This window comes from Sus scrofa, chromosome 18 (assembly GCF_000003025.6).
Source record: "Sus scrofa isolate TJ Tabasco breed Duroc chromosome 18, Sscrofa11.1, whole genome shotgun sequence".
NCBI lineage: Eukaryota > Metazoa > Chordata > Mammalia > Artiodactyla > Suidae > Sus > Sus scrofa.
The window spans coordinates 22,903,952-22,916,467 of NC_010460.4; the positions used below are offsets into that span (position 1 = coordinate 22,903,952).

The 12,516-nt window shown below is 32.9% G+C and overlaps 1 protein-coding gene across 4 annotated transcripts in view; it reads left to right on the forward strand.

Moving 5' to 3' along the window:
- POT1 (protection of telomeres 1) overlaps positions 1-12,516 on the forward strand; it is a 96,190-nt gene that overhangs the window by 18,248 nt on the left and 65,426 nt on the right. For all 4 annotated transcript variants that reach the window (XM_005673197.3, XM_005673198.3, XM_013985634.2 and 1 more), the window contains 3 exons: positions 6,404-6,514; positions 7,816-7,863; positions 9,449-9,563. In XM_005673197.3, coding sequence (XP_005673254.1) covers positions 6,404-6,514; positions 7,816-7,863; positions 9,449-9,563 — 274 coding nt within the window. The remainder of the gene's footprint in view (positions 1-6,403; positions 6,515-7,815; positions 7,864-9,448; positions 9,564-12,516) is intronic.

Here is a 12,516-nt window from a genome sequence, read left to right on the forward strand (position 1 = left end):
ATATGAAATATGCATGAAATGTAGTTTCATGTTCTTATTTCAGGTGATACTCTTTCTTCCCTGTGAAGAACTTTTAACATATTCAGAGATTTCAAGCACCTGAGCCAGCAAATTATAGCCTACTTCCTTTCAGCTTGCTAAGATCATTAAAGTTGCCTTTCTTTTGTTTTCACCGGATACTTTAAGACATTAAACTCTCTGCTTCAAATTCCTGTGGAGAAAAGTTGATTTTAATGCACGATGAGGAACAGGCTCTGGTATCTTGTTGTAAAACTAAAAGCCTGCTTCATTTTTATGAAAAGGCCTATAGTTTATATATATAGATGAAGACCTAGGGTGAATCCCCAGCAGTCCATAGATGGCAAAAAAAAGGGTTCTTAAATCAACTAAAAGTGTACATAAATGTATGTATGTATTTACTTTTTCCCTCCGAGGAGGCCATCTGTAATTCATCTCATTCCCCAAGAGGTCCATGAACCCAGGATCATCAGGAACTGCTTTTTAAGGGATGAATTTCGTGATTCTATCACTGTATATAGTTGAGTTAGTATTGAACTCCAAAAGCGATTAGCCCTGTGTCCACATTATACAGAAATAATAATGATTTGATATTAGAAGTTGATAGCTTATAAAAATCTTTTTAGAAAAATGTTATATTCAGGAACTTCAAAAGCTGATATGAATGTAGTATTTTAATCTTAAAGAATTGTTTGAAACATTGTTTAAAAACAATACAAAAGCATATCTTTTGTGGAAATTTCTAGGTAGGGGTGGTATGAGAGGTTTGTGTGTATTGTATTTATTATCGATTTATTTATTAATTTACCAGAGTGCATGGATCTCTGTTTATCTTACACTTCCTTCTGGGGTGTCTGTGACTGGGTATATATTTGTATGTGTGTATGCATGTGTGTATTTAGTTTTGGATTGGTTCATAATTAAAGAGCTTTTCTGGCTAGCATATTTGGATGTTTTGAAGTAAAGTGATATAAAGAGATCGTAAATTCTAAATTCTAGTGATTTAAGGAAATTAAAGAACTTTTCTGTTTCTTTTTTCATCCTTTATTTTACATAGTTCAGTAGCAAAGGCTACACTTAAGAGGCTGTTAGATTTTGTCTAAGAAATATGCAGCAAACATTTGTTTCTGGTTCAAATGTTTATTAAAGACAGCTTCTAATGTTCAATCAGTTTTTTGCAATCTTTTATAAAAATATAGTACTAGTCTTTTATATATTACATTACTAACCTTTTATGGAACTTTGTAGATTGCAAAGTGCTTCCGTATACATTTATTATTCGAGCCTTTAGTAACCCTTTCATGATGGTCACTAGTAACTTACAAAGATTGGCATTTTAAGGCCAAAGTTTGCTAAAGGACTTGTTGTAAATGGAGAAACTGTCTCCACAACTGTATTGTTTTCCTGACTCTAGGAGATATTGTGGACTTGAATTAGGTCTTGGAAATACTTGGCCTAGAAGATTTTTTGCTATTCTTGTGTAGTCATGGTTTTAAAATATTCAAGCAGCATGGAAGGGTATAACCAGAAAAGCAAAAGCCACCCCCCTCCCTCTGATCCCACTCCTATCACCTAGTCCCATTGTTAGATAAAATCACTGTTGTGCTTTTTTTTTGTCTCCTTCCAGCTTTTATATGTATATATATACACATATATATACACACACACTTAAGTATGTATGTATATCTATATATGCATATATACATATAAATATGTATGTATATTTTCTATCAGTGACAGCATAGTGTCCATATTTTGTAAATTGCTTTATTTCACAACATATCTTGGACTAGAGAATTGTTTTAAAAATAGATACATGGTATTGAATATTAGGGATCTGTATGTCTGTATTTTAAATATATTTTTATCTTTACCCTTCCTTAAGATTCTTATATTTATTAAATTCTTGTGAGAAACAATGTAAAAGTTTTATAAAACAACAAATCAGCAAAGCATGTGCATGTATCTATAAAACATGTATGGTATATTAGATACTAGTATTTTTCTAACTGACACGGAAGGTGTTTTCTGCTATGGAAATATATTTTACGTAATATTCATTAAAATAGAACTGTATGACTAATTAGTACTTGTCAGATAACAGAGGATGTTGATAAAGGTTAAGTCAAGGTTTCTCCTTTTAAAATATAATGGTGAGAAGACGGAGGCCACAGTTTAGTTTAATTCTTACATCTTTCTGGTCACTTGTTCCCTTAAGATTAGCTCTGTATTTGAATACAGCAATCCTAAAACAGCTTTGCTTTACTGGATTAATGATAACATTTTGTGGGAATGCAAATGCTTTAATTGAAACTCCCTCCATGTGGACCTTTTTTTTTTTTTTACAGTTTTAGCTTTCACTTAAAGTTTTAACATTAATATGTAGATCTAAAGTAGGAAAGACTTTTCCAAAAAATTTTGAAAGTTTAAAATGTTATCACAAAACTGTCAAAATTATAGACATTTGTTAATACCATTTTTCCCGTCTCTTTAAGATTTAGTTCCGAAAGAGGAGGTAGTTGTCCTGGAAGTCCAGAGATCTAGATTCTTGTCTTGGTTTAGAATCAGTTAGCTGTATGTGACCTTAAGACTGTTCATTTATCCTCTCTGACCCTTATTTTCTTATCTGAAAAATGAAGGTGTTTGATCATGTGATCTCTAAGGTCCTTCACAATTCTAAAATGCTAAGTTCGGTGAAATAAGTTTTATAGTAGTTGTACAATTTATGTTAAGATTTAATGAAAGTATGTTTTTATGTGTGTGTGTTTGGGTATATTCAAATATTTAAGTGTTCATTGAGTTGTCCAAACACTTATTGAATGTTTTTTGTCTTCTGTGCTCAATGTCAGAGACATTTTTAACTGAATGAGACAGTTATGGACCTTTCCATCATGGAGTAGTTAGTGTTCAGTGGAGAAGAGTGGGATTAATTAATCCCAATGTTAATGAATTATTTTATCCAAATATGATATGTAGTTAGAAGACTGAGTAGCAGAATGAGAAAAATAGCAGGAAGAATGAGCACAGGGGTTCTGGGAGAGTAGATCAGTAAGAAAGAATAGCATATGCAGAGGCCATGAGTGAGGATCCTGGAATGCTTATAAAGAAGTATGGAAAAGCAGAATTCCAGAGTGAGTCACACAAAATGTGGCTGGTGAGCTGAGTAGGCATCAGATCGTAAAATGATTTGTAGACCATTTAAAAGTTTTGGTTTTTATGCTAACATTACATGTTTTATTCCATTTGTATCCTTGGTGTTACATGATCCAATAGATTCTAATACCCATGAAGTACATGTTTTATAATATTAGAGAAACATTTTCTGTCAATCACTGCACTGTCAGTGACATCAGGTCCCTGGCTCTTCCCTGTGCCCTTTTTACACTTTAGCAGTGTCTTAAAATATGATAACCCAGCCATATTTGCAAGGTCAGTATAGTAAAAATTACTTAATGCCTGTTAAAGTCAAATACGTTTTTCTTTTGGGATTGTCAGTTGTTTCATGTTTTCTTTCCTTCTTCCTGCTCATTAAGTGTAATGACTTGAGAATTTTAATTATCCATTAAAATTTAGCAAATTAATACACTAGTTTTGTGGTTTGCATTTTTGTTACCTATTGATTTGCTTCCTATTTCACCACTGATTTTGTTCCTCGTTAGGAGCTATTAGCATGCAAAAACTGTATTTGTTTATATGCAAGCAAGTTATCTGATTTTTTTCCCCTTTTAATCGTTTATTTTTAAAGAAAACTTGCGTTAAAAAGACCTATACTGATTTCATTCATTTTCTCTGAAACTGGTTTGGGCAGAACAATTCCTGTTGGCTGAACTAAAAAGAAAATGGTTTAATGAGTAGCGCCCACTCTTTCTAAGGCCCTTTGACACAAAAGGGAAATTTGCTGATATCTGAGTATCCTGAGTTAGTTCAGAGATTTCAGTTATACCAAATGTGTTTTCACTTCAGTAATATTCATGCAAATATTTTTGGTTATGCTTATTATTTTTGGTTATGTTCCTTATTATTTTTGGTTATGCTTCTCAGGCTGGTTTCCAAAAACTGTTCTCAGCAGATCAAAATAGGCACTTTCCCTGATATAACAGAAAGCAGTAATCTCCACTGACGTGTGTAATTCCCATCCTTGTTTGAATGGCTTCAGTACGCTCTTCTCAGAAACTTAGAACAATACCTATTAAATCTCATTTTTAATGAATATTTATATAAACTAAAATACAGCCTGTTATATATTTATCTTTCTTATCCTCTATGTATTTGAATTAATTTGAAAGCCATTATGATTAATAAGTTCTTGGGATGTGAATCCTAAGAGTCAATATTAAAGTTTTGTTTAGATCTGTATTTCAAGTGAATATTTATTGAAATATTAAACAATATTTTTTGTTATTTGCATGTGGTTGAGTGTATCCTCAAGGAAAAGTTGTAACTTTTCACTGAGTTGTGTTGCTAATGTAGAGGAGACTTTTGAAAAAAATTTTATGAATACTTATGTCCTTCCTGCTTTTAATGATTTATTCTCTTTATTTAAAATGTTTTCTCCATCATAAAAGAAATGTTTGTTATTCTTTAAAAATTTAGATAATATAAAAAATAGAAAAACGTGCATCTCTACCCTTAGTGCTTGTGTTTAGTTTATATCTTTTCATGTAATATTTATGTTTAAGACACTTAAACATAGAAAATTACATGAGATAGGTTATTTTTTTGTAGTTTGAAGAAAATTTAGGACTGACAAACCAATAACATCCCCACTTCTGTTTATCTTGTGTGCTAGTTTGATTAAACAACTTTAAAACTTTAACTAAAATGTTCAGTTTTTGATTAAATCAGAATCTGCTGGTCTATAATAAATTGAAAAAACTGCATATTTTTCAGTTTGTGAACGTAATTTACTCCAGAATGAATCTTACTGTTTATTTTATTCCCCTTTAAAACTGCCTAAAACATGATCAAACCATGGAAAATCTTCAGTGAGCATGAAAATTTTCTCCCACTTCAACTATAAAGAATTGTGGCTATTTAGCATTAACAGCACAGGCACAATTGCATTTGCAGAAGAAAATAAAATGCAGAAATGTGCAGAGCTAAAATATCTGAATAGTGCCAGAGATTTTTAGAAAGGCAATTTAGGATCCTTTGATGCACTGATAGTTTATGGAGGGCCTATTTTGTGCTAAGCCCTGTAAATGCAAAGCAAAATAAGACATAACTCTTGTCTTCAAGGTGTTCACAGCCTGGTTAATGGCTCTAAATAGAGAACTCTGAGGACTGACACCACACCCTTGCATGTGCACAACAAAAATCAGTAATGCAGGAGTTTCCACTGTAGCTCAACAGGTTAAGAACATGACATAGCTCGTGGAATGTGGGTTTGATCCCTGGCCTCACTCAATTGATTAAGTATCTGGCATTGCCACAAGCTATGGCATAGGTCTCAGGTATGGCTCAGATTTGGTGTTGCTGCAGCTTCAATTAGACCCCTGGGCTGGAACTTCCATATGTTGCAGGTGCTGCCATGAAAAGAAAAACAAAATCAGAATGCAAACGACTTTTGTTTGATAGAGATTAAGGTTATTGAAGGAAACTACCTAAAGCCCAGGAATTTGTGTATTTTAAGGTTTTTGTGTTAAAAGGACAAGTAAGATAAGAAATTTATATATATATTTCTTGTCGTGTGTGTGTGTGTCTGTGTGTGTTTTATGCAGCAAGACAAAACTGACTGAATGTGGATGTTACAGTATCTGGAAAATAAGAAAAGGGAGAAAGGGAGATTTAAATAATGAGAGAAGCAGGAATAAATGGAGATTGGCTTCTTGTTACAATTATAAACCTAAGTAGAAAAAATATCTGTTACTTTTAGTATATAAATGGAAATTTCTTATTTATGTTTCGTACCTCAGATCTTTAGGTACATATGTTAACTTTGTAATTTATGGAGTTTTCCACTAACGGTATGTCTTTCTTAACGTAGTCTCTCTGAGATTGTTTTAATTTCCATTTGTAATACTGTTGGGTCATCACTATCTCCTCATTGTGTTTATTCATGCAAACTTATTTACGTAAGTTGAGATAACCCTTGATTTTTGAAGTCCCACTAAATCAATAAAAGTTTCTAAGTGACTTAGATAGTATTTTCCTGGTCCACAAAGTGGGACATTGTACTTAATTGTAATTACATTGCTGATACCCTTTATAGAAGGTAGTAATTTCAATCTTATATACAGAAAAGCATTAAATAAGTTTAGGCTAACCAGTTTTTTTCATTTTTTAGAAATGATTCCTGTTTTTAAATAGTAATAAAAACAAGTATCTATATGGCATTCAGAATATAAAGTATTTTATGATTTTAAAATTATTTTTTCCTGTGTAGGACACCATTGCAGTGGCTGGATTTGTTGTTTTGTCAGCAGCATCTACAAGCAAAGATGGTAAACATAGCTTATTTTTGAAAGCATCTGAGGACTTCCAATCAACTGTTTATGTAAGTGTGTAATTTTTTAGTCATATTGTGCTTTTAATAAGTTAAAACGATGGAATAGAAGTAGTATTTCTGTAAATCTGCAGGTAAACTATTTGGTGTGAATTGTAATTGAATATTTAAATTTAAAAAATAGAAATCCTTGGAATTCCCATCATGGCTCAGTGGTTAATGAACCCAACTAGTATCCATGAACACCAGGTTTGATCCCCGGCCTCGCTCAGTGTGTTAAGAATCCGGCATTGCCCCGAGCTGTGATGTACGTCACAGATGCAACTCAGATCTGGCATTGCTATGGCTGTGGCTCAGGCCGGCAGCTACAGCTCCAATTTGGCCCCTAGCCTGGGAACCTCCATATGCTGTGGGTTCAGCCCTAAAAAAAAAAAAACACAAAAAGACCAAAAAAAAAAACAACAGAAATCCTTTTTTGGATTTCCACTTGTGGCTCAGTGGAAATGAACCCGACTGGTATCCATGAGTTTGCGGGTTTCGATTCCTGTGTGTGTTAAGGATCTGGTGTTGCCACAAGCTGAGGTGTAGGTCACAGATGGCAGCAGGGATCCCGGCTTGCTGTGGCTGTGAAGGAGGCCGGCAACTACAGCTCCGATTTGGAACCTCGAGATGCCGCAGGTGCGGCCCTAAAAAGCAATCAATCAATAAAATAGAAATCCTTTTCTGGCCTTATGTTTAGAATGACTCCATGTAGAAGAGAACTATCCCTTAAAGATAGTTATTTGTTAATGAAATTTTTAAAACCTCTCGGACACTCTAAACCTGATCTTATTCTTTGCTATTATACCTTCAGCTTCTTTTGATGGTCTACTTGACTTTACCTTAAATTCGTCAGGTGTCCCCTTTTAGGTAAAACTGATTTTCTCCTACTTCGTTCTCTATGAGGTTGTTCATTCTCTCCCTCGCTCTTCATTCCCTTTACCCCGCTGCCTCCCCTGCCCACTCCAACACACACAGATTTGGAGACTCCCTATTTGGTTAAGGCTGTCAGGTGGAGAAGAGTTGGGTTAAACTGCATGCCTACAGGGCAACATCTGCCTGTTTTTGTTGTTGTTTTGTCTGTACGGGGTATTATATGGAACAGGTGTGGTACTGTGGTACTAAGATTAATGAATTAAACTGAAGCTTAGCTTAGACAACTTTGCACATGTCACTCAATTTATAAGCCATAACTATATGCCATCCTGGCGAACTTGAATCTTATAAAGTTAAATGGATAGTTTTACTACAATCAAAGGTGTATAATCACATTTGACATTGTTTACAAATAAACCCTCTCCCTTTTTTTTCAGGTTTATGTTAAATCTGTAAGAGATTTTTCTACAGAATCAATGTCTTTGGTAAGGTGATACTCATTTTAATTTAAAAACCCTCCCCATCCCCACCCCCCCACACACATATGTATTCGACTTTATAGACTGATTGTGAAATAGTATCGGTACAATGGGAAAACATAATTGCTACTTTTTCATTATGTGATAATATTACATTTGAGTTAATATATTTGTCTAATAATTAATATCTGGTTAATCTTGTCTGGAATATATGCTTATTATTTTGCACATGTTAACATGTATGAGAAAATTAAAATGGAAAAAATTTGCATCAAGTTTTACTGCTTTTAAATCTCAATAAAATTTATTTCTTTTGTTTTACACCAGCTTGTATTTAAACAGATCATTATCTGCTGAATTATGATTTGACAAATGTAATTTTAAGTAAAGCAGTTTATACTTGTGATACATTTTGCTCTTCTCTTTTTTTATCATTTTTTCAATATGTTATAATAATTTTGTTACTTTATAACAGTGGGAAGGTTCCCATTTTAAAAGGTGAGCTGCTTATACCTGAATGAAATTGGGGAGAAGGTAATACATTGGTAAAGTTTAATATAAAGTTTATGTTCTGCCTATGTTCTTAAACCTTTAGCTTCTAATGGAATCCAGGGACTTTATTTCTAATTGATGTGACTACAGGACACAGATTTAAAATTTTGAATAATACTATACCAGTATAATTTAAATTTGTTATTTAGGGAAATTATAACCAATAAAAAGATTGATGTACTTTTTTAAAAATTTATAAGCCGTAATTATGAATTTGCTCGGATTTTAGTATTTTTCAAACTTGTTATAGATAGGTCAGCTTCAAATATTTGATATATCCATGAACCAGTAAATAAGGCAGAAGTAAATGAAAGAGCCTCTGAACTTGGCAAAAATAGTTTTTCAGGAAGCTCAGGTATTCTGAATTATTATAATACAACTTAACTGCCAAACACTCGTATGCTGACTTATTTACACTGAGAGCCAAATAATAATCAAGAGGTTGATTTGCTGGTTGTGAATTCCAAGTAGGGAAAACCATAATGGTTAGGGTCGTTGTGCTATGCTGAACTTTCCATTCACCTCCACATTAGGGAGATATTTATTAAGATAATTTATTGGGTCTGGTTAGTTTCTCAGCTGAGCATCTATTTTCTTTCTTCTGTCCCATATACTGACCAATTATTTTTCTTTTCATTTTTTTTATATTAAGATTTGATGAGGTTATTTATAATTAAAACCTGGCTTTATTTAGGCCTCAGTTAAAATCTTCATAACAGTGTAAGGGAAAAAAAAGAAATACATGTGACAAGTTTTGAAATATTAGGTAAGGTTAAAAACCAGAATGAAAATCTTTTACATTGCATTTTTTAGAGTTGTGTATAAATTACACCATTTATGATCAAAGTTATTTATACGAAAATCTACATGGATTATATAGTAACCTTTATAAGCTCTGTATTTTCTGTATTTTTCAGGCAACAGCCTCTTTTTAAACACTTGAAAAAAGGCAGATAGATTTGCTAATTAAAAAATTTGGTCATAACGTGATTCTGAAATCTAAATATTTAATATTGATATATTCACTGTCTTCTTTTAGGTTCCAGCAACGCATTATATATACACGCCCCTGAATCAGCTTAAGGGTGGCATGATTGTCAATGTCTATGGTGTCGTGAAGTTCTTCAAGCCTCCATATCTAAGCAGAGGAACTGGTAGGTGTTAAAACTGGTCAGGTGTTAAAACTGGTCAAGATTTTAGTGGACTGGAACTGCTTAGTTGGTTTCAGGAGTATAGCTCCTTTAGTACTCCAAGTCTCAGAAGTTCATTTCTGACTTATTTAATTGCCGAACAATACTGATGCATATTTTTTGGCCAGTATATTTGTAAAATAAATCTGGACTTTAGTTTCTAAGGAAAAAATAAAGAAAAAAATGCCAAAAGCGACATGACAGCATATGAAAGTATAAAATAGTCTAGAAAAGGAAAATAGGCAAGTACAGAATACTATACCATAATGATGTTATGTAAATCATTTTGATTCTGGTATTGAAGTTAAAAGACAAAAGTATAAAAAAATAACTACCTGTAAATGTATGTTACTGGGTACATAGTATAAAAAGATATAAATTGTGAAATTAATAACAAAATGTAGAGGAGGAAATAAAAGTGTAGCGTTTTTGTATGTGATTGTTTTGTATCAACTCAAGATAGATTGTTATAACTGTAACAATTGTTTTAAGTAACTTTGTGATGACTAAAACAAAAATACCTATGGAAGGTATGCAAAAGAGAAGAGAATCATAGTGCGTCACAGCAAAAGAAGAAAATCAGTGAAACATAGAGGAAGACAGTAAGAGAGTAAACAAGCTATGAGGTGGATAAAAAACAATTAAGAAAAATGCCAATAGTAAGGTTTTCACTATCAGTAATTTACGTTAAGTATAAAAGGATTAAACACCCCAGTCAAAAGACATAGGAGTTGAGTTGTTTTTAAAGATTAATTAAAAATTAATTATTCTATATAATCATGTAAGTTTTTATACAGATTAACATGTAAAAGGACGAATCAAAAAACATAACTTGCAGTTTTCTGAGAGATAGTGTCGTTAACAGACAACACACTTTCACCTTGGTTTAATTCAGTTCAACTAAATTTAACATTTATTACTCTATTTAATCTAATTGGAAATATCATTTGTAAAAGACATCATCATTTTACATATCACTGTATGCTTCACTGTCCATGGTAAGGTTTTAAAAATGTGAAACAGTGGTCTTGTTGATGAAACACTGTCTTTTATCTACTTACTGTGTGCCAGTTGCTGTGGCTCATGCTGGGAACACAAAAATGTTCTCATTGAGTTGATAATTTTGAAAGATTTTATTTATTAAGTTATGTAAATTTTACTGTGGAGTGAGCTTAAGTTATACTTTTGGTGGGGCGGTTGGGGGAGAAATCTTATTTTCATGTGCTTAGAATATTTTGTTAATGTTTATGGGGTTCCATGGTGTAATGGTTAGCACTCTGGACTCTGAATCCAGAATATTTTGTTAATGTTTAAAGTCAGGATTTTATTTTATGTGAAAACGACCGTGTGAAAACTGTTAAATCTAGAAATGAGAAGTTTGAAATAGGTAGTGACTAAGTCTGCAGACTACAAAGAGGTATTTTATTGAAAACCCTGATTTATGTTGTTTTAGCAGGAAGGGGAGAAAAACACATTAAAGAAACAGAGAAATTTTTGTTTAAATACAGACTTCTTGAATATCTTCATTCCATTTTACTCTTTCCAAAGTCTGCTTTCCATGCCCCATCATACCATTCAACATACATTTGCATACTTTAACTTGAGAAGTTTCTTCATATCATGGGATTTTTTTTTTTTTTTCCCAGTGAAAATGAATTTTACATGGGCCATCCTGGGAATTTGCTATAAAGGTGTAATCACTCTGCTCCTCTTCAATTTGCAAGTGTTATCTGGCTGGCTCTAATTGGCCCGCCACATTTCAGAATAAGCTATGTTACTGGTAATAATGTCCATCTATCTTGATAAAAGATATAATTTTAAAACTTTTTTGCACTCTGATATGTTGCAAATTCTTGTCATTGAAATCAGCAAATATATTCTGACAAATAACATGAAATTATAGTATTATAAAATGATAGCTGTTTTTATATTGATGACAATTTTAAGTTGTTATTAACATAATCATTTTCTTCTGACAGTGTTATTAAATCATGTATATATAATGAAAGCATTGGAGAACTGTAATATTATGTAGTCATACGCATCTTATATCTATCAGATATGTTTAGTTAGATCCAATCCCTTCATAAAAAAATTCATGAGTAGTAATAAGCCAAGTTTTATTACAAAGATAATGTTTCTCTATTTCTTCTGAGATACCAAATTAAAATGAATGTCATCAATTTTATCTTATCATATTCATTGAAATTCTAAAATATGTCTTAAGATATAGGGAGATGTCTTTACTACCAACAAAATGGCACATTTTAAAACTATCTGTATTATGATTTTAGTTACACTTACATTTTTATTTCTGTTGATAGAATTCATCCTTCAACTCAAGTTCCCGTCGTGGCGCAGTGGTTAACGAATCCGACTAGGAACCATGAGGTTGCGGGTTCGATCCCTGCCCTTGCTCAGTGGGTTAAGGATCTGGCGTTGCCGTGAGCTGTGGTGTAGGTTGCAGACGCGGCTGGGATCCTGAGTTGCTGTGGCCCTGGTGTAGGTCGGCGGCTACAGCTCCGGTTAGACCCCTAGCCTGGGAACTCCATATGCCGAGGGAGTGGCCCTAGGAAAGGCAAAGACAAAAAAAAAAAAAAAAAAAAAAAAAGAATTCATCCTTCAACATGCTGCAGGAGAGTCAGACAAATAGCAGTGGTTTTTGTGTTCAGGAAAGGATCAACCTCATTAGTATTACTGCTGAGAAGTGCCAGAGGAAATGTACAGAAACAGTCCACAGCTAGACCCTTTTTTGTGTTACATAAAGTAACATTATTTCACAAATACAGGGCCACAACCTAAGTATTAACATCTTGATGTCCATAGTAATAGTTAAGTGCAGGAAAATTACTTTTATGCAACTCAAACTTAAGTGCTTCAGAAAAGTTTATTCTGTTAACATATCACTAGCTAGAAA